Source organism: Acanthopagrus latus, chromosome 13 (genome assembly GCF_904848185.1).
Source record: "Acanthopagrus latus isolate v.2019 chromosome 13, fAcaLat1.1, whole genome shotgun sequence".
Classification (NCBI taxonomy): domain Eukaryota; kingdom Metazoa; phylum Chordata; class Actinopteri; order Spariformes; family Sparidae; genus Acanthopagrus; species Acanthopagrus latus.
In genome coordinates, this window is record NC_051051.1 from 16,634,286 (window position 1) to 16,658,006 (window position 23,721).

The 23,721-nt window shown below is 41.1% G+C and overlaps 1 protein-coding gene across 1 annotated transcript in view; it reads left to right on the top strand.

Moving 5' to 3' along the window:
* The first annotated feature begins 4,534 nt into the window (after positions 1–4,534).
* Positions 4,535–23,721, top strand: part of opcml (opioid binding protein/cell adhesion molecule-like) — a 351,189-nt gene continuing 332,002 nt past the window's right edge. Inside the window, exon 1 of the mRNA XM_037120657.1 lies at positions 4,535–5,231. Coding sequence (XP_036976552.1) covers positions 5,171–5,231 — 61 coding nt within the window. The 5' untranslated portion in view covers positions 4,535–5,170. The remainder of the gene's footprint in view (positions 5,232–23,721) is intronic.

Consider the following 23,721-nt stretch of genomic DNA (forward strand, 5'->3'; position numbering starts at 1 on the left):
GGCGCAGTTCTGTGCGCCTACATGAGACTGCCGCTGGTCCAGTGTCAGCAGGCGGCTAGCAAATGTTAGCGAGGTGTGGCGTATTGGTTTTGAATGCCCCCCCTCCAATTCACCAGTCCCAGACTTCCCTTGTGTCACCAGCAGGGTCACCATAAGGACCAACCAGCTGTTCTAGCAGGAACTGTAGGACAATGGATGGCTTTCTGCTTAGAACACACAGTGCAGTGGCAGTTCAGACAAAGCTAGCCAACACTACAGCTATCTTTTCACTTTACCTGCGCCATCTCTCTCATGGGGCAAGAAGGAACCTGTGGCTGGTGCAGCCAGCTGGCCATAGCTCTCTCACGGGGCTGCCAGTCGAACCTGCCACAATGTTCGGATCAGGGGCACTAACAATGATTCAATGGGCCCAGGAAGCCAGGCGCTATGCCAATGAGCTCTCAGGTCCATTAGCCTCCCCGCAAAGGAGCCGTCGCCCCTCACCGACATGAACATGCATTCCAGCAAAAGAGCAGAAGGAGAGGGGCCAGCCGGTGTCAGGGCTGACTGCCCGTACCTGGCTCCTAATGGTGTGCCAAACCCCAGCTACCCAGGCCCCCATCCTTAAGCCTTAAGAGGCCTGAACCAGTATCTGCGACACCTTCGGTACAGGATGCTCACAGTCCCAAGGATATGCCAGGTCATAAATCAAGGTGACTGGTTTGCCACAGTCGACCTCAAAGATGCCTACTTCCAAAGCCCAATTTGGAGAGGGCATTGGCACTTCCTTCGGCTCCAATCTGGGGGCAGAATCTATGAGCTTGTGGTCCACCCTTTCGTAATCTCTCTGGCACCCCACACATTCACAAGGTGCATGGATGCAGTCCTCAGACCCCTTCGTTGACGAGGCCTCAGGGTCCTCAATTATTTGGACGACTGGCTAGTATGTGCCCAGACACAACAGATGTAGCCTCTACCATGTTTCCAGGCAGCTGCTGCACATCAAGAATCTGGGGCTGCATATAAATGAAAAAAAAGAGCAAACTGTAACAATCATAGGTCACTCAGTTCCTGGGTATGACCCTGGATTCCAGTACAGCGTCAATTTCCCTGACCACACAGCGGAAAGGGACCATAAGGGCCTGCCTCCACCACTTTTGCCTCAACACAAGGGTGAGCTGGAGGCTATGTCTTCGTCTGATGGGACTGATGGCGGCCACTGTCCAGATAGTACCACTCGGCCTTTTGCACTTGCGACTGGTGCAGCAATGTCTGCTGAGTCTGGGGTTGAGCCACCGGACTCCCCATTGCCCAAAGTTTGGGTTACACGGTGACTTTGAGTGGCACTCCCCCCACAGAACTTGGGGAGGGGCAACAGGCTGGACCCTATGATGCATCGGCAACTCCCAGCAACAGATGCCTCACAGGTAGGTTGGGGAGCTATCCACGCGGGCCTAGGTATCCTGGGTACCTTGACCTATAAACAGTTGAACCAACACATCAATGCTCTCGAGCTCCAGGCAATTCACCTTGCGTTCCTACAATTCCTCCCATGCCTGCAGGGTGCCAGGTACAAGTCAGGACCAACAGCACAGTGGCAACAGCCTATGTCAACAGGCAGGGCGAACTGGACTCTCCCCACCTAGGGCAGCTGTCCCACGAATTATGGACATGGGCACACCCATGGTTCCTCTCACTAAGAGTTACCTACCTGTTGGGCCCCCTGAACACCACGGCGGACTTGTTATCCAGGGGAGGTCCTCAACCAGGAGAGAGGAGGCTCCATCCAGAGGTTGTTGCGCAGATCTGGCACCACTTTGAGAAGGCAGTAGCCAACCTGTTTGCCTCCAGGTAGATGGCTTATTGACCAATATTCTTCTCCCTGGGGAGGGACAACCCACCACTAGGGACAGATGCTCTGGCTCACCAGTGGCCCCAAGGCCTGCTGCATGCCTTTCGCCCTTCTCCTTTAAGCCTTCTCCACCCCCTTTTATGGAGGATCTGGCTTGAGAATGCTGTGGTGATTCCTGGTGGCCCAAATTGGTCCCACATGCCATGGTTCTCAGAGATCGCACCACTCCTGAACTGAACTCCTTGGGAGCTCCCCATCCGGAGAGACCAGTGGTTGCAGGCACGAGGCACCTTGTTTCAGCCCTTCGCACAGCGCCTGAAACTGTGGGCATGGCCCGTGAAAGGGCAGAGTTCAGTGCCCTAGGCTTGCCAGATCCCGTCATCCAAACATTGGAGTATGCAAGGACACCTTTGACCCGTGTGGGATATGCCGTCCATTGGGGCAAGTTCGCCTCTTGGTGCTAAGCCCATCAATTGGACACCCTCGTCTCCACATCACAGCATATCCTGAAGTTCCTGCAAGGGCAGTTGGACCAAGGGAAATCTGCTGCCACCCTCAGAGGTATGGTAGCTGCGATTAAGGCTTCACAAGTAGGGAACCATAGCTTGTCGGGACACTGCTCTGCCCTCATGTCACAATTCATGAAGGGCGCCCAGCGACAAACGGTGTAAATTAAGTCACAAACGGTCCCTTCATGGGACTTAGAAAGAGTATTGGGGCACTCCAGCAGGCTCCGTTCTAACCAATCGAGGCAGTTGAGCTGAAGTGGCTATCAATAAGGACTGTTCTACTTCTGGCAGTCAGCTCAGCAAGGAGAGTTGGGCAGCTGCACACCTTACCTGTCCACCAGAAGTGCTGTAAGCTGCTCCCAGGGAATGCTGCCTTCCCTCCAAAAGTACTCTCCTACGCCAATCTGTACCAAACCATCGAGCTCCGCCCATTGCCTCCCACTCAGGAGGGGGACGGAACTGGGCATCAGGCCTCTGCCCTATGCCCTTTCAGAGCACTGCTGTCTTCTTTGAAGCGCACAAACTCAGTGCACAAGACAGACCAGTTGTTTGTATGCTTTAAGACAGAGCACTTGGGCGAGCTGCCGTCAAAGCCAAGACTGTCCAGATGAGTTGTAGAGGCCTTCCAACAGGCATACACAGAAACAGACAGTCCAGCTCTACCAGGGCTCTGTGCTCACTCAACAAGGGGCATGGCAACCTCATGGGCGCTATGGCGAGGTGCTTCCTTACAGGAGATCTGCAAAGCAGCCACTTGGTTAACGCCCTCGACCTTTGCAAAATACTACTCTCTTAATGTAGCAGCTAGCCCATCCTTTGGAGAGCGGGTGCTAGCCACACCCCAGCCCTGAAATGGAGCCTTATATTTCTGTTACTCTTGTCAAAAAAAAAAGAAAAGAAAGAAAAAAGCCCAACACTGAGGCCCAAGGGGCTCTCAGTTAATCACTTGTTTCAACTCGACCAGCCTTGTGTCTGGCAAGGTCAGAGACTCTCTCAACCCCTGCTACACGCTTGCATCTTGCAGGGTTGGCAGGCCCAGGTTAGCGACTGGCAACTGAGCCGAAGGTTGTTTTGCTTTATCTTCCCAATACTGAGGCCCAAGGGCTCTCAGTTAATATCCTGTTCAACTTATGCAGCCCTACATCTGGCAGGTAGATCTGAGTTTATTTCACCCCTCCAATTTAATAGTTAATATTAAAAGGGACTGGGAGTTTTGCCAGTTTTTGTCACTGGTTTAATGAAAAGAAAGTTTGCCAATAATGAAAGTGTATAGAGTGAAGTGGCCTGCCTCTGTGTTTAAGGTGGTGGGTCCCAGAATGCTCTGAAATGGTCCTTGAAGGGATGCCAGTGAAATGGGACATGTTATTGCTTCATTTTCACAAAATGAGAGGATGTATGCACTTATAAGTGGAGACTGCGCTTTCATTCACATTGAAAAGCTAAGGGGAGTAGTTGTGCGCGAAGCAACAAGGTGTCCATTTGCCAACAAACCAGTCTTTCTTCTGGAAGCTTCTTGTACAATAAACACGCACTGTAGGAAAACACCTGTCATGAAATATGAATCTTACCTTCGTATCTTTAACCTTATCCTTATACCTCATGCCCTGAATCCTCACAGATTAGGTCGACATCACTGAGCAAGTGCTTAAGTGTGAGAAGCTGCAGTGGCTTCTTAAGGTATAGATAGGAGTGGAACAGCACTTTGCAATATTTCACTTCATGTCGAGGGGTTTGGGACTTTTAATTAATGTACACAAAATTGTGCAAGGAAACCACTGGAAGAAAGAGAAAAAGAGGAAATGTGTTTTAAGAAAAATTAGAAGTCCTTTCCCTGAAGCATCATGTGAACCGACATCCGTTTCTGATGACGACTGACAGCTGATCCCAAGCTGGATCAAACTAACCCTACTAACTACAATTTGGAAAATGGTTCATTTTAAGCAGAACAATATATTGCACTCCTGGGGCAGGGAATTTCAACCAGTTTTTAAAATGAATAACATATCAGCTCCTTCAAGAATTTGATTGAGAATCTCATCACACATAGAGTGTAACACCTCATTATGTCCCTCTCTGTCCAGCAGTGTTTCTATTCTACAGAAATACAGAAAAGAACATAGCTATGCGCTTAAACTGGGCACAACAATCGAAACTGTCATAATACTGCATCCAAATCCCTCATTAAAGTACACTCACGACAAGTCTGACAGCACCAAAAATCATATCAAGGGATGATTTTCTGAAAATTGCCCCCAATCCCGAAGTCACATTTTGCATTAATTAGGAGGCTGATATTTATTTAACTTAATTGAATATCATTCCTGCATCATCTACGTAAATCCTGCTCTTGTTCTGTCAGAGGGCAGCAAGAGGAAAAAGCTGGGCAGTTGAGGATGCAAAGCCACCAAGAGGAAAAGAAAAAAAAAAGAAAAAAAAAAAAACAGAGCTTGGACTGTTTGTGGATAATCGACAAACGCTTCAGCCAATGGCAGCTGAGCAGAGACTGCCCTCCCCCTCCTCTCCCCCCAGTCATGCAGAGTGCTGGTCCCTCTGTGTGCTGTAGTACGTGGAAGAGAGGGAGATCGAATACTGCGTGAGGAGCCAGCCTCTCTCTGTGTGTGTGCCGTCAACTACTACTTGCACTGGATTTAAAGCATCTTCAGTACAGCCCGCCAGTGGGGATGAAAAGCTATCTAAACTGACATTCAGGGAAAGGCAGAGAAAGATAAAAAAGCAAAGTGGGCAGCTCTCTGAAGCCCTGGTGTGGGAAGATACAAAAGAGCATCTCTAAAACAAACGAGCCGATCAGAATCAGCACTGCTTAGGAAGCATGTATAATTCAGTATGTTTCATCATCCTGTCATGGGTGTTTGCTGTGCTTGTGTTTCCAGGTAAGACTTTTTGTATTCCCCGTGTCTGTCTATGTCCATGTTTACAATCTTCAGTATTGTTGTCTGTGGCTTATCAGCCCCTGTTAACCCGGAGTGGTGCATTGTTGAAACAGCCTTATACTGTTTTCTATGTTATGCTTTCTGTCATCATCATCTGCCAGAGCCATTCTGTGCGGCTTGTTGGGACATCCAGCAATGAGAAGTTGGTTTGTTAGTTTATGGGGAAGCTTTCTGTGTTGGTTCAGTCTCCCGCAAGAAGGGAGAAAAAGTTATACCTCATAGACTTGTCTGCCTGCAAGTTTTGGGGAAGGGTTGATTTCAAAGATTTCCTGCAGGAATTTAATCACTTTTTAGTTTAAATTCATTTGAAAATTCAACGTACTCACTGTTTGTGTGTGTGTGTGAGTGAGTGTGTGTTTTTTTTTTTTCTGATCTCAGGAATGTCAAGAAAATAACGCTTTGTTATTCATATATGTTAAAATCTATTTTTATTAACTGCCTTTTGAAAAAAAATTGATCTGTTAATCCTAACAATGTATGCATGTGTCAATATTATTGAAAGTTGATGTCTGTAATGAAGTGGTATGTGTAAGCAATCGAGACATGTTTGTCAGTGAGGTGGGGAGCAAAGAAGTGCTTTTTTTGAAGAGTTTACATTGTGCATTGATGCGTGTATATAATGCCAGCATTACCCTTTAACCTGTAGTTCCAATATTTTCACATAAAGGAGTCCTGACAGGAAAATCTGGACTGGGACACGATGAGCAAAAACAGATTCCCAGTGGTGTCATGGGGGAGAATGGTGTCTTGAAATTATGTTAAATGAGTCTGATGACTGTAAATGCAAATATGAGCCCCAAGCACCTGAAGTGAGAGAAATATGTTCTCTCTCCTCACGGGGATTAAATGAAGGAGATTATGTCAAAGAGTCTGACAGGGAAATAATGTGATGCATGGGTGTGTGCATTTACCTTAAATTCTACTAGCTCAGCTTCCAAATCCTGCAAACAAGTTCTGTAAGGGATCTTTAAACCCTCCTTTAACCTCAAAGGTAACACAACACATTTTACATATTACAGTGTGTATAGGTGTTTGAAAAAAAAAAAAAAAAAAGTATTTAGTGGCTCCAGAGAACGCTGCATGTAATCAAATAATTTACCCCCAGTGATGTCACTCAGTGGCAGGGTTGCATTGTGGGTAATATTCAATTCAGATTCAGATTTTGAAAGGGAAGAAGAATGTGTAGAATAAAAAAAGCAATATCTCTGTTTCTGCTGTATATATATATATATATATATATATATATATATATATATATATATATATATACATATGTGTGTGTGTGTGTGTGTGTGTGTGTGTGTATGTGTGTGTGTGTGTGTGAAAACAATTTAATGTGTAACCTAAGTAAGTTTTCCTTCAATTTTTTTTTTCATATGTTGTTAGCAGTAATATACAAAAGTAACATGACGCTACTTTTAGTATTTAAGGAGTAATACAATGCTTTTCTGGTTACTGATTCGATTCACCTGGTCTGCATGTTGAATTGTCCTTGGGCAAGATACTGAACCCAAAACTGCCATGCAATGTGCTGGTCAGCACAATGCATGGCAGCCACCACCATCAGTGTATGTTTGAGTTTCTGTAAGTTGCTTCCAACAAAAGTGTATGCTAAATGCCTTAACATACAAACATTTTCAGTAGGATTTGTGCTAATATTACAATTGTGAATTCTGTCTGACTTTATCAAACAAAAATATTACCACTTTCAACATTTTTTGTTTTTTTATTTTTTATAATTTTTTTCATCATGTTGCTGCAACAACATGAATGTGGACTGACTTTGTCGGTTTAGTTTTTAGCCCAGGACATCCCCTGGAGTACAATGAGCACTTCCAGTTTGACAGGCCAATCGGCTCTTTTATGTATCTTTGCAACATGGTGCAATATATTATTGACTGTCAATGAAATACCCACAATTGTAGCCAATCATCCCAATGGATGGGTAGTTGGGTTGCATGGGAACCAAGCTATTTCATTGGATCATAGAGTGAGGTTACACATCGCAGATTGCATTAGGGCCCGGTTCAGAGAGAGCAGTTTTTACCGTGCATTTGTTTTCTTTTCTAAACAAAGCTGAACACAGATCAAATGACTGAATTACTACGTTTCGGGTGATATTGAAATATATTTTAGTCATCAGAGACCAGGTTAATCCTAGGCTATGGTAACAGCAATACTACCATCCTCAATATTATAATGCAGGGTCGCACTTCCCTAAAGTAACATAAAAGTAGTGTAATTACTAAAACATTGCATTATACTTGCAATACATGACATTTTGGAAGTAACTCTCTCGAAAATAGTTGTTAGTGACGAGGGGTTCATATCATATCATGTAGTTTGTGTTCTTGAAACATAAAAGTTGGCCATAATGTTATCAGTTGCAGAGTTTGTACTCCCAACAAAACAACAGTGTGTTGCACACTCTTGGATCCAGTCCACAGTGGTTACATTATGTCCATGGCAGTCGTTGTATCACACATAACAGGCCAAGCAGTCTCATACCAGGCTGAATGTAATATGACAGATTGGGTCTGGCGCCTGACTTCTTGCAGCAGTCTTGAATTTGCTGGGTTGCATTATAATAGTTAAATAAACCACTGATGCCTTTCTTCACCTTGTCTATCAATCTCACTTAAGTGTCGTGACTCTCTCACACAGACTGTGGAGTCCACTAACCACAGTGTGAGGGTGGAATAGGTGTTCTCTCTCAGGTTAAATTGGAGCTCTGGTAGTGTTGGCGTTGTCAGTGGGAAACAAAGTCACTTTTTCTGAAAAGAAAAAAAACAACAAAAAACAAAAACAAAGTAGAATTGCTTTTCTTTTCATTCCATTAGAAAAGTAATTAGTAACACCGCTCATATGTTTGTCTGTTGCATTGTAACCAAAAATAATTGCAAGAGGCTTTCTCTGTTGGGCTGCATTGTAGCTTTGTTGTTGACACCATCAGTGACTGGTGACAATCAGACATCACACATGCTCGTCATGAGCATGTGTGATGCTTGATTAAATGAGCTGCTCATGTCATTTAGTATGAACCCCTTATCAAATCCACAACAGACAGCATCATCAGAAGTCATTTGGTAAATCACAGGGCCATGCAAGGCAAACAGTGTTTTGGCTAAGACCAGTTGTAAATGTGCTGTAAGTTGGCTATCAAACAAAGAGGACAGCATGAGCGAGAGAATGAAATATACTTAAAGAAAATATTCTTTGAGAAAATGGGAAAATAGAAAGGTGACAATCTGGAGCTGTTGTATATGTTGACATTAGTTCTGTCACTTGTATTAGTCTTAGGGTGTAGCCCATGGTCCCCCTGCAGTACAGGCAAACCTCAGACTGCATGTGCGCTCAGCATTTTAAAAAAATGTTTGCTCAATTCAATGACTGTTCTGCAAATACATTTATTCATTATTCAGTGTTGAACCTGCCCACTCATGCTGATCCAACTTCAGTTTGAATTGCTCTTTGCAGTTTTAAATTTTGGTCTCTTACACTGCATTGGCCGTGCTAATGTATGGAAACTGTTGACACCAAAAAAGCTGTTGAGATTATGACAGCTGAGTCAAAAATTTATCATTAGTTTTTCATTGGAGAAATGTGTTTGTCTTTTCATATGTTTTGTTCTATACTCATGCGGTTACCTGTCAAAAACTAATGAACCAATACCGTCACCTGGTACTGGTACCCAATGGGATCTTTTGAAAATGTAATTTCACTTGTAAAGAATAAGTCACCAAATATGACAGGCATTGCTTCAAAGAAGCAAGCTGTTCAAATACCTGGAAGCATGCTGGAGAAACTGTTTCAACTGTGTGCACTTTTTTCAACCTGGATGATAAATAGAGTAAAATGAAAAATGTGATGGAATACCAACACAGTATTGGACTGAAAAGTAACTTTCATGGAAGAAAAAGAAATGGTAGAATTGTCTTTTAGAAGTCATGTCACTACAGCAGTGCTTACATGAATAAAGATGATGACGAAGATGATGGTGCCTCATGGTTCATGTAAGAGGGTTCAACTCTTCAAGAGCACGGTACTCTCTTAAATATACTTTATGTTTAACCTGTTTTTTCCTCTGGTTAGATATGTGTCCCCAGTCAGCTTTGTGGTTTACAGATATTGTAGTGAGTGTTGGCCCGGCTCACTGAAACACCTTACAGGGGTGACATGTCACTTCCTGTCTTTCTCTCTATAACATAATTCTAAATATATGCTTTGACCCTTTTGAGTGGTGTTGAGGAAATTCGGTTGGTGGCTCTCACCACTTCCCACTATTCAGAGTTCCAGAAGCCAGAAGGAATAGTTTACAATTTCGGGAAAAGGCTTTTTCCAATAAGCAAGTAGGACAACATCGTCAGTCTGTCCCTTCTAAAGCTGTTACATGCCTCTGTAAAGAAGAATAAGAGTATTATGGATTATGGATATGGTTTGGCCAGGGTTAGGGTAAATATTATAGGGCATTGAACATATTAAAATATCATACTTAACAAATGGAAATCACTGTCTTATCCAATTTTGAGAAAAACAAGAATTTCAAAAATCTCAAAACTATTCTTTTTAAGGGTTGCATAATTTAGCAGCCTATTGAGGACCATGTAAATTTTCAGTCACAGTTTATACATTTCAGTTTAGTTACAATGCTATCATGTGTTCTTTGATGTTGCTGTTACAGGTATTTTCATCGGGTGATTTTGAATATAGAAAACATGTTAGTACTAAACTGTGTAACACAAATATCCAGCTTTATCTTCTATGCTTATTTTCCTGCTTTATTCGACCTGGAATGGATTTTGCTGACTGTGCGTGTTCATTTTCAGCATTGCTCCGCTTCACATTCGTACACATTCTATACATACCTTCACACCTGGGAGCTGCCCAGTGCTATTATATGTACATTTACAGTACTGACTGAGCAGCTGTATCTTTTACCTGCATTGCTCAAGGGCACCTTGCTCTTGAAAGAAAAGAGAAAGGGGACAGCCACTTTGAAGTTCTGGTCATGAAACTGTGTGTTGGGGAAGCACAAGGAATGAGCTGATTTTGACATAAAACAGTGCAAACCATTTCCTGTGAAAACGCATTTGAGAATGCAGGCCAGGGAATTTGTTAGCTGAATGACATGTCTTGCTGCAACATACACCCTGTTGTTAGCTTTGTTTATCTTTTATTTATTTGAATTAATTGAACTGTCACTCCGACTGTTTGAGCCTGTAAAAGCTTTGCCTTCATTTTTTGTGTCAGCAAACAACAGAGGGAAATGACCGTGCGCATTTCTGATTTGAACGGGTCTGATCTGACGGGTTGAGAAAGTACCACAACACTCATTTGCATCAGCAAATTAAGCTGTCCAAGCCCAGTCCAAGTTTGGATGTTAAAAGTGAATTCCGTATTCTGGCTCGTACAAGACGGACTCTATCTGCCTCAAGTTAAACATTCTCAAGTGAGCCTGTGTGAATAAACGTACTCCATTCCATTAGTCCGGGTAAAGTGTAATTATGTGGAGGCTTGATGATCCCCGAGCAGCATTTTGCTGATGTCAGTCCAATTAATAAGAATTGCTGAGTCTTGTGTGTATTTTGACACCCTTTGATATTAAATACCATGAAAGCAGCGCACATTTATAAAGGATGTCACATGAAGCGGCTTTATCAGCTCATTTAATTTAATTTAACGCCATTAAGGAGCACAACTGCTTTTGCCTCAAGCAGCTTTAATATTGAAGCTTAAATGCCCTAAGATTTTGGCATTGTTACTGCAATGAAAAATGAAACTATTTAATTATGTAAACTAACAAACTGGCTATGAGAAGAACAGGATACGATTTAATGCTGCCTTCACACCTACGCACATTATGTCTGTGTACTTTTGCAATCTCTGCTGGTTTTTTATAGCAGGTTATTTTTTTTTATTTTTATTTATTTATTTTTTTTATGGTATTTTGAGCAGACCAAAAACCAGTCAGCTGTGACTTATGGTACAAAGGAAGCAACATTTATTCAGTTAAAAGTGTCATACAGTGGTGTTGACTTAATACGTCCCTGATGACTGCAACTGATCTAGATAGATAGATAGATACTCTATTGATCCCGGAGGAAATTCAACTCATCATTGGTGGCGTCAAGTCATTTAACACTACACTGAGGTGTTGTCAAAAATATTGATACTTCAATACATATCGATGCAGAGTATTTGAAACAGGTTCAACATTCAGTTGCTGCATGATACATAGATAGCGGCACTTCTCGCTCTGTCTTCTCTCAGTCTTTCCTCTCCTCAACAAGTTGACACACAACTTTCTGTCAGTGTACAGCAAGACCAGCGACCCTCCACACCTAAGCATAGATGGATTTTTACCTCTGCCAAGGAAGTTTAGTTTTGCCAAAAATGCGCTAAAACTACTGAACAGATTTCCACATAACTTGGATGGAGGATGGCGCTCAGCCCAGAGTAGGCCCCCATTTTTGGTTTCAATAACTCCTGTTACAAAAAAAAGAAAAAAAAAGAACAAGAAAAAGAACAAGTAAACAGAATACATGCAGTACTTAAATGGCTATGAAAATAACTTACAACATAATAACTGGTTTACAGAAGCATAACATCTAGTGCTTCATTTCATGAGATGATTGGATGAGTCCATTGTTTTTACACTTATAGTCCCCCTCACACATGCAATGAAACCCTGAACTTATCGCCACCTACCTGGAGGAGCTCTGTGTGAGAAAACAAATGTCTGAATCAGTTGACCCAGTAATTACCCTGACAGCTCCTTAGTCAAAGTCCTTGTAATGTCCATTTAAGCCCATGAGAGAAGAGAGGGAGTGAATTGGAGAATTGAAGACATTTCTATCATAACTCACAATACATTCTCATACCTAAATGACTATATAAGTCGATTGCCAGTCAACCCCCTAAAGCACATATAACACCGTTCCCAAAACAACATCAGCTTTGGAGTGTACATGGGTAATGGATCTTCTTCATAGGGTCACTGGTTAGGTTTAGGAAAACACTGTGCTTTGGCTTAGAATAAATGTCACTTATGCAACTTCAGCAACAAATGTAGCTATTTTATGTATCTAACTTGAGTTACATAATATATGTGATTTATCTCAACTAAAATAACTCAGCACTGACTTCTGCGTTTACACTGGACATGAACAGCAGTCCCCTGAATGAGGGTCCTATGCTTGTTTTAACCAAACATCTGTCCCAATCCTCCTCCCTATATAGACTTGTCACTTCCTCCTTTGCCATCGTAGTAACTGTTTCAGTCACTAGAGGTCCACATCACAAAAAACACAACTACGAGTTGCAACAAGTTGCTTTTACAGTCAACCTCTATGGTCATCTTTCAGATAAAGACGATCTATACCTCGTCCACAATCTTTGATGTCCCATAAACAAAACATAGCAATTTCTGCAGCATGCTTTTTGTATCGTGCCCTGCACACTCTACCACAGTTCCAATACTCACCTAAACTGAAAAGAATATACTGAGTAGGTTAAAACTAACTGATGTGAACAAGTGTTGAATGTGTGAAAGTTGTAACTGCGGACATGATTCTCTGGACATATGACAAAAAGGCTTGTTTTTTGTTCTCACGCCACAGAAAATATGAAAAACGTTCTTCAAATTTGAGTTCAACGGAATCAAATTTTGTGTTCACTTGTACACAGAATTTTCATTGTTCCTATGTTGTTCAACATGATGTATTACAAAGGTTAGGGCAGCACTTTATCTCTGTAAATGACTTGTCTGCAGTTTAAGAAGGTTTTCAGCGTTATTATTCACTTCCCAGAGTTTAGGCAAATCTGCATAAAACGAGACATTGTAATGCATTGTGTGTTTGGACTCTTCAGTAGAATAAATAACAATAGCAAAAGACTTACACCAGTGTTATCCTTGAAACTAACTGCTGCTTGAGGGAAGCTATTTTCCGCACTGTAATTCCTCCTCAATACATGATGTTCCCCTTGAGGCTGTATATTCATCAAAGTGATTGTGGAACGAGATAAAGTTGTGTCCAAAACTCTCTCAACTTTTCTGATCTGAGTGTGACTCATAAGGTAAAGCCCCCTCAGCTTTAGATGACTGAGCCGTTTATCATAATGACATGCCTGCAGCCAACTATAGACAGCATCACAGATTGCCTCTGCTCATCGATCCCAAAAACTCAAAATGATGAATTGCAATAATATCAGTCAAATTGGTTGTGAAAATTAAGCTCGCGTTTATTAGCCATTGATAATCAGTGTATGTATCTGTTTCTACTTAATATTTATACCATCAATTGTCACTTAGCCTAAATTGTGATTGTAAATCATGCTAACGACGGTGCCTTTCATCCCACGGAAGACTCCAGGGAGCCCTGTTTGAACACATTATGAAGCCTAGCACAGTTAAAGTTATTTTTGCTGTTGTTGTTTCCCTGAAATGTGTGAAACGTCAACTTATATGGCCTCATATTACTCACAGCTGACACAACTTATGTCTGTAAAGAAGATGGAACGTGTGACAATTTATCACCTTGACACCCGTCCTGGAGATCACATCACTCATGCAGTTCTTTCACACATTCATATTTTGTCAGTATGAGTGAAGCAAGGCTCTTCAAACTCCAGAAATATATCAAACGTGCTAAGCAGTTTTAGCTGTTAACCCCAATGAAAGGCAAAAAGCTGCATGTAGATTTAGTGTTGTCATAAAATTCAGTGAAGTGTTTCTGCACCTGTCACTCTCACATATATGTAGCCATGTCTATTTAAAGAAAGTCTGCATGTGTATTTCACCAGATGAACTCAAATGAGATGTTAATTTTCAACCGTAAATCCCAATATGTTCCTAGTATATGCTTCAAGACTTGGAGGAATGAGTCCCAGACACACACATTAAAAAAAAAAAAAAAAGTTTCTTGAAATTTTATTCAAAAACCACTAACAAAGTCAGATGGCACATAATCTACTTGGGCATTTGGGAAATTGGAGTGTTGTCTGGAAAGCTTTACAATGGCACAATCATTGACAGTGAGTCACTACTTACACCCAGCCACGGCATTGTAACAATAGCGGACACAGGCTAACATTCATTGGAGTGGATACGTTTGTGAGAACAGTGTCCCCTGGCATCAGTGAACAATCCCCAGCGAGCAATCACTGAACGTTGGTGGCTCAGTGAGAGCATCACACTCTTTGAATGGATGCAAGTAATAGATTGTCGCTGAATAGGCGATGGATGGCACAGGCAAGAACAAGCATTCAAGTGTCATGGGGCTGTAAGGCTTTAATACGAGAAAAGATTGCTAAAGCAGAATCCAATTGGTTTAAAAGGTATTGGAGCCATATTATAGCAGTGTTCATGGTGCATACAAATGAGCTCAGTTTCATCAAGGGCTGTTTCTGTTCAGAGCAAACCTTCATCAGCTCTTTTATCTATACGTTTTTTTTCTTTGAAACAAAATGGTTGCTGACTGATTGTAGTCATTGTTAATATGGCTTCAAAATGACAATTCAATTTACTCCCCCATACTTAACATATAACAGCTACATTTTTCAGTGCGGTAAGAAGGTGGTTACATCATTCTAATAATACCATCAGGTCAGTTATGGATTTCATTCATTTGTTTTTAGTTATACGTACTAAAGCAGACTCAATGGGTTTCTCCTGTAATTATTTAAAAACAGTGATATTGAAGCAGGGCATCAGATCGAGCTTGAAGTCTTCTTCTGATATTGATTCTGCTATATGCTTAATGCCTGTAAAACAGAGTCATTACTGTAATGAACCACTCGAAAGTCTTTGACCATTGGCTGGTTCCAGTTGTTTGCACTGATTAAGTATTTGTGTTCACTGATCCAATCTACTGGGCAGCAGTGTAAAATAGCCACAGGGACATGTGAGTCAGTATATTAGAGTTACAGCTGATGAAGTCTCTACTCCTGCGCTAATCAATATCATCGTACCGAGAATGGGTCAAACCGCTGGTCGTTTAAGAATTACCCCCAATGCTGCAATTCTCCTCAGCTCTATAGACCTCATTAGTGTCTTTCAGCTCATTGTTTTTCATATTTCCCTCCCACAACCTACAGTCACTGTTCTGGTTCACTCTCAGCACTCCCATCAAGGGTGTTTCCTACTGCAGCAGACAGATGTACAACAACAACAATACACACACACACAAACTGTTATCTAACTGCGGACCAAGTTTTGACGTCAACCACTTTGTGGACTACAATTTGGAAACCTTTAGTTTTGCATTATGGCCATTGCTATCTTGTTTTTGTTTTTGTTTTGTTCTTTGCCAAAAATGAACATATTTGGATGACAGTAGAGCTGGGGAGGATATCCTCATTGGATCTGACTTAGAACCTGAGGACACACTGTGGTAGAAACATCTTAATTCCAATGTAGCCACAGCCTAAATCATACCCTTGTCTATTTAACACTATACAGGGCCATAATTTACAAAATGGACACTATTCTGTGTTGAGGACTTGAAACTAGAGATTTACTTATCAGGAAATGAGTAAGAAACCAGATGGATTTGCCCCCTGCTGGCCTAAAGAAAGAATGCAGGTTTAACACTCCATAGCTTTGGCTTTTTAGACAGTTAGCAAGTAGCTGGTGAACACAGCAGCTGAACATGCTTTCTTAGGAGTTTATGGAGGCCAAACAAGAGCAATACTGGAGCAAAACTGGACTTGTAATGGACTGTGTTTAGTCTACTTGCAATACGAATTTTGTGTAGTCAAGTGATCCTGCGGCTGTATGAGGAGTCACTGTATCAGCCCTGTAGATACTGATTTTCATGAGGTTACTCCTGTATGTATACTGTGTGTGTGCCTGTAACAATAGGCTGAATCTGATGTTTTTGAACAAATAAGCTCATGCATATAATGCTGGTCTGAAAGATTATTTGTTCAGATTCTGTACTTTCTCAGTGATATGTAATATGATGCCATCAGTTCAGACAAACACGCTGCTTATTTCTGCTGCTGCTGCTGCCGATGCATGTCAAGCCCAGAATCCACCTGCAAGCTCTGTTTCTTCGTGGTTGCCTAGGGGGAAGAAGCATTGATCTCTCGCTGCTCTGGTATCAAAATAAGCTTCACAGGGGAGGGATGGGAAAGACAGACTTGCGATTAAATTTAAATAGATTTACATGTTTTTATATTGATCTGTCTAGTTTTATACATGCGTTAATAGATTTAAGGTCTAGTTACATTTATTGATATAACATCATATAATATCATATAAAAAAGCAAACCTAGTGATGAAATTGTTCAGTATCTGGAAAAAAAAAACAAGCTGCATCAACTGAGTAAATGCAGAATTTGACACTGAAACATATGCAAATGTGGTACATGTCAAAAGTTCACATTGACAGTATATAATTAACATGACTTGAGCCTTGTCTGCCTTTCACTTATAGCTGCACACATTTGTATGGTTACTGTTGCACACTTTTGTACCCCTGCTCGGTCTGTAACCATATTTTTTCTGATTATAGAGAACATATCGGCACCATCAGCTGATTGCCTTTACTTTTGGTAAAGACATTTGTGCCCCCCTCTGGATGTAATCACTTGGATGATCCTCTAAAGAAAAATGTATTTTATACAATTTGGTGATCCTCACAGTTTCTGAGTGCAAAACAACTGTTGTAAATACAAATTCCAGGTTGTCTGAAACTTGTCGCTGACTACAAACAGAACTTGGCATATCATAACAGTGTTATGTCTTAAAAGCTTAGCAAACACGCATGCTCACGTATTTTGTGATGCATTCAGCTTAGAACACTCGTAACACACTGACCTAATGTCACATGAACCAGTGACAATAACACATAACTATTACATATCACTGGCGAAACCTCTGATGAAGTGGTCTGACTTGGCTTAAGAGCAAAATGTAGGGGGCTGACAACTTTGCTAACACAGCTGAACAACCAAAGACATATAACTTAGCAAACTAGCTAATTCTATTTACCATTCAACAGCATCAAGTCCAGCTTGCATCTATCCTGCTGTGAGACTCAGGCACAGCCTACTTTTAACTCATATGAAAGCCATGTCTCCTAGTAATGATCTTTACATGTGACTACTTTACAACAGCAAATACGTTGAAAATAATGTTGATGGAATACCATTTTCCTTTAATACGAGGAAATGCTGTTAATTAATGCTTGACCTGACCTAAATGTCTCTGAAAATAATCCAGGCAGCGACTTTGTCAATGTTCTTGAAACAGTTCAGTTATATACGAACACCATGACGGCACGAATATGACACCTGCGTATTACTTTGAGAACAACAAGTGTGTGTTTGCGCTGCTTCTCAGGGATGGCTCTGCTGTAAGAAGCATAATGTAAATAAAATGTATTCATTTGTTAATTGAGCCCAAACACCTGTGTGGTATACAAGCGGAAATGCAGCACCTAAAGGTCGCCAGATTGGCTGCTTGTGTGCTGTTTGACAGCTGCGTTGCTGAGCTGCTGTGGCTCACTTACGCATGTGTCCACACAGGCAGCAGTGCTGCTGCAGTGCAGCTCCTGCCCCCTATTAACATGTAAACTTATCAGTAAAGATAATTATTTGATTTTCCCTTACCCCCATTGAAAGAGCAAGTAAGCCGGAGGGGGAGAGAAAAGGAGGGCAAGAAAGAAAAAGAGTGCACAAGAAAGAAAACTGCCCTTCACCTAATTTATGAACTGAACAGTGTTGTTTAGGTCAATTTTGAAATGTATCAGTTTCCACAGTTTAAACCATAAGCATGATGAGACATTTCATAATCATTATAGAAGAGCTTTCTCGCCACCAATCAGTCAAAACAAATCATCAGTACATATGTAGTTTGTCATACTTGCTTGTTAAGTGCAACATCAACGTTGTAGTATGTGAAATGATCAGTCCCTGCCCACACACACTGCCATACATTTAATACACAGGTGCAATACCCTGCTTCAGTATCTAGGCCAGTGCGTGTTGGACTTTCCTACCAACACAGTGCTGGCATTTTACAGAAGGAACTCTGTGCACCCTTCAAAAGAACTCACTTTTGTTAACTGCCAAGAGTGTGTTTCTGAATCGGGTCACAGTGAGGTCAAGGCACTGTTTCACTGTTTATACAAGTGCTGGAAGCAAGTCCCTCAGTATACAGCTGTAACCAATAGACTGACACTACAGCGTCCCTGGATTGTGGTTTAAACGTATACTGATAAGAAAAAGCAATAAACAATTTTAATGAATTGAATTATTTCATGTATTGCCTGCCTACAAACCAGCTCTGTGCCCGTGCTATGTTTGTTTGGATTTGGCAGTGACCTTATAAGCACTTCCCCAGGGGTACAAACCCCCCAAATTTTGTGATAATTGACTTCAATCCTTAATGACTCAGGGAACTCTTGAACATTTTCTAAATTTAAGATTTCATTGTTAATAACAGCTAAGTCTAAGACTAATCAATGGACTTATTATTGCAGCTCTAGCTGTCAATCTAAAAAGAACAACAATTCATTGTTTTAGTCAATTTTTCTGCGTCAAGTGAGAGACATGACACGGCTGCTGGAGCTTATTATGGCCATTGTAGATAGTATTTCTGGTTCCACCAGTTTTGCTATCCCTAACTGAAACTGGTAGAAGCTGCCAGGAATCTAGCCTGGAATTAAGTCAGACATGGGAATGACATATTGTGTCCGGTCAATTCTAAATTAAACATCATGTGCAGACTTGGGATGGACGGCAAAACAAAATCTGGTGTAATAAAAGGGGATATATTATTAATCACAACAAAAACATTAATCAAAATCCTAATCCGTCCTAAATGTCTCTGTTTTGATGTTAAGTCAAATTGTACCAAACACCAGTCTTGTAGTACTGTTAACCAGGATCTTATGGTGTATTAGAGCTGTGTTAAGTTAAAGAAGATGCAAACCAAACCTTTGCTGCAGTTGTGCTGCTTCACAATTTTCCGCTGACCAACTGTCAGGATGCCAGGGAAGAGCATTGCATTCAGTGGATTAAAAAAAATAATAATAATAAAAAAAACAGACACCTTATCTTGTAATTATGAGAAAAGATATTGTAACTACGAGATCAGGATCTTGTAATTACGAGATCAGGATCTCGCAGTCTCACAATCAGACCCATGAAACTTACGTGGATAAGGATTTTGACAGAGGATTTCTTAAGTAGTACACAGTAGAAGTACTTCATACTAGTTACACAATTATTCTAGGAAGTACTTAGTTCAGCAATATGAATCTTGGACTACTTATGGATTATACGTTTTTTTATTACACATCAAAGTCTGGCGAAATATCCTTATTCTTTTTCTCTGTTAAGGATTTTGACACAGGATTACTCATGAAGTACACGGTAAAAGATCTTCTTATTATTCATGCAAGTAGTCTAGGAAGTGCTAAATCCAGCAGTTTATGAACCTTGAACAACTTATGGAAACAATGTCTTGTTTTGTTGTTGTTGTTGTTGTTTTTTCTCACGTCATCCTTTACTTTGAAATCGGGAAGGATACCTCCGTGATACCTTCTAATTACTGTAGAAGTATGATCTCATAATTACACGATCTTTTCTCGTAATTATGAGATAAGGTGTGTTTTTTTTTTAAATTTATTTATTTATTTTTACTTTTTTGTTATCGAGTGAATGCAATGCACTTCCGTTGGATGCATTGATTGTGAACATATCATTGGAAATGCAATGCGTTTGTCACCAAGTTAGCTTAGCAGCGCTATTCCTCTATAAAAGCAGGCATAATTTACCAGATATGTGCATATTATGCATTATTTGGTGAGATGATTATTTTGCAATACTGTTGGGAGGAATAGCAGTTGTACAAATAGCAATAATCTCATCTAGCTACTACATTATGTTTGAGAAGATTCATTTATGAGTCGATGACTTACGGTGACTGATGGTGATGGTTAAAGGTCAGGAAATGAAAAAAAACATTTTTTTGTGCATTTGCATTTCTCTGTAAATGAAATAGCAACATATGAAGCAGAGATGATACAGCAAAGCAACACAGCAAAGACAGAGCATGAATGTTCTCCTAGTGCACAGCAGAGTGTGAGAAACCAAAAGGTCAGGAGCATCAACCTTTTTCTGAGCCAAACAGAAATGTGAAAGAAAACATCTTTGCTTCGGGATGTTGCCACATAAAAGAGAAATGAGAATAGAAAGATGAGAACGAAGTTAAATGCAGTGGAGCAGAAGTCAGTTTGAGTTCAGCTCCGAACTGTTGGAGTCACGCAAACTTGAACGATAGTAGATCAGTAGTGGAAGCTGGAGGTGCTGCTTTAGTTGGTTCAAGTTTCAACAACTGAAGCCTTATAACATGAAGTGTACTTGTTTCAATACTGTCACTGTGACCTTGAAAATCATGAGGCTTCTAAAGATTTCTTTTCTTCCTCACATAAACAGCCCTGGACGTACAAAGAGTCATGTCATCTTAGAGCAGCAAGGACCTTCGTAAAGAAGGTGTCTGATATTCAGATGCATATAGGCAGGAAGTAGAAGTATGGAGGTGAAAAGTAGCAATGAGGAAAGTGCAAAGAGGGGAGCCGGAGCTGATTGTTGAACTAACCTCTGCTTTAATCCAAGTCCTAAACATAACGTAGGCCATAGATAAATTGTGTTCTCATATCAGACTCTCATTTCACTCACTTGTCGCAATCAATTTGCCAAGTGTAGTCAGTCTGATCGCTCTAAACTGTTAAATACTGCGGTGAAACTTGTGCATAATGCTCCATGGCTTTCACTGTCCACACACGGCTCGAGGACAACGAGAATGAAAGAATCAAAAAGCATTTCTTAACCTCCGCCTCAACACGAACACCATTTTCTGGGCTTCAAAAAATCCTTCTCCTCAGCTTCCTCTCAGTTGCAGCCATGAATCACAGTAAAGAGCCACTCATCAGCTGGTTCATTTCCATGCATTTATATTCATAAGGTGCTTTGCATTGACCATTTATGGTTGAATGTGGGTGCTAAGGGGGCGGTATATGTGGCAGGATCCACATGTGCACATCTCCAAGTTGATACGGGATTTATAAAAGGTAACTGTGTACTGGCAAGCATACACATTTTTTTTGGCTTTTTTTTTTTTTTTAATTTGTAAGTAGGCAAACACTTACTGCGGCATGGATTCTCTGCAGAGTTTTTTTCTTTTCGTTTTTTTTTTTTTAAATAAGGCTCCTCACTTGACGTTTTAATTTGATGGCGGTACCACAGGCTTGTGATCACAGAAGGCAAAGCACCTGTGACACGACAGCCTGGATTATCACGCGCTCTATTCTCAAGCTCTCTGTTTCCGATTCATCCAAAATGCACTCCTGAAATCACAGCGCTGCATGCAAAGAAGGCAGGACGAAAGAGAGCACATACCTCTTTCTCATCCAGCGGTAACACGAGTAACAGTTCGAAAGTATTTTAATCTAAATGCATAGACTCAAACAGAAATTTCCTTCGAACACTGACTTTATGTATTTCAATTCCATAGAGGATAAATAAACGCAAAGTATATAATTAAAATGCAAGAAATTTCAATCATGTTGCCTCTAGGTGAATTAATTCAATAACTTAGTCTGTTTAAATTAAGTAGATTCAATTATTCAATTATCAAACTTAGTAATACGTTCAGTAAATGTTTTAGAGAAATTATTTAATCAATTTAAATTCAATATTTTTTTGAGTGCATACAATTAATATCCAGGCACAGTAGAGTAGTGAGTGACAATTCAAGGTAGTCGGACATCTCCACCACCCCCACCTACCATAAATCATGCTCATGGATGCCCCCAAGAAAATCATAGAGATAGGAATTAGGATTTTTGTCTGACAAAATGTCAGATCTGGAGACAGGAGACAATTCCCACTGCGACTTAACGTCCCATGATCAATGTTATTTGGTCCCTAAACTTAACAATCCAGTTATTTCAACCCAAACTCTAATCGTTCCCTTGCCCTAAACAGGTTGCTTTGTGCCTTAACTCCTCAAATTCATAAACATATCTGTGTGAAATTACACAGACCATCAGAGTTATTAACGTAACGAGAAATGTTGTTATCCTATCATGCAATAGTATTTTTTTTTTTTTTTTAAGTGTGGGACTAATACAGATGGTTACACAGGCTGGTACCAACATAATTGGCAGAAAACCGAAAGTCTGGAGGTAAAAACCTGGAGGGCCACCAGCCTGAGAGATCCATTCCCCGAGGGGACAAAGAGGAGATGAAAAGAGGCAGCAGACAGATCAGCAGCAACACTCCACACATCAGAAAGGAAGGTGAAAAACATTCGGGTCCAGAGAAGCCGGAGCAGTTCTCCTTGCTGAGCAGAGTGTGTGGAGCGAAGCCAGGATATTGCTCCCGACAAGAAAAGGTTCAAGCACTCACTTGGCGTCGGAGTGCCAGAAATCGAGCTGGAGCTCTCAAATCTACCTGCTAGAAATAAGAAGCTTTGTGAGCACTGTGAATCAGTGGGAAGCTTTCAGAAGCAGATGCAAAGAAGGCTGCAAAAAAACTGACAAAGCTACAGAGTCAAGGGAACTGCGATTAGCATGATGGAGAAAAATGACCCCATTTCAAATTTTAAAGGCTTTGTTACTTTTTTTCTAACTGTTAAGATTTCCATAAGAGTTTGACTTCCGTCTTTTGCTTGTGCCGACGCATGCGTCTGTGTATGTGTTTGTGCGTTTGATGCACGACACGCGGCTGTATTTGTAGTCTGAGAGCAGGACACTGCTTTCTGTTTGATCATAGATCAGAGGCGCTGTGTGGCCTTCAGAGTTCTGTCTGCCATTATTTATTGATGAAACAACAATTTCAACAAGACCCCATCCATACACACACACACGCACGCACACACACACACACACACACACACACCTCCCTCCTTTACTTCATGAGGGCAGCTCAGATTTTTCACAAACAGACGAGTCCTGAGCTGAATGTAAAGCCTCCTTGTTCATCATTCTTCACAATATTATATTTTTGAAGAGCAGTAATTGCTGAACAATGGACACATACAATCTGTTTAATTCAAATAAAAGTTATCATGATAAACCTAAGCTTTAAACAGATTCTCCGTAATTTGCAAATAATCACTCGTATTCATTATACTGTACACCCACTGTGAACATAGTAAAGCATATGATACAGAGGACCTTCTGTTCTCGTTTTAGCCCCATCAGCTGGGCCTGTTTTGTCTTTCAGCTGTCACATCTCATTTGGTGTTATGTTGCCTTTAGCGATGCAGGCACCAGCCCCTCAACACTGTGTCACTGCTACTGGTGCTGCTCGGACTTCCACTAGGCAATGATGAGGTCACATTTGTTAAACAGGAACATCTTCCACAGGGCAAAGTCAGAAAGGATGACCCAGTAGATTTAAAGGCTTTGGGACA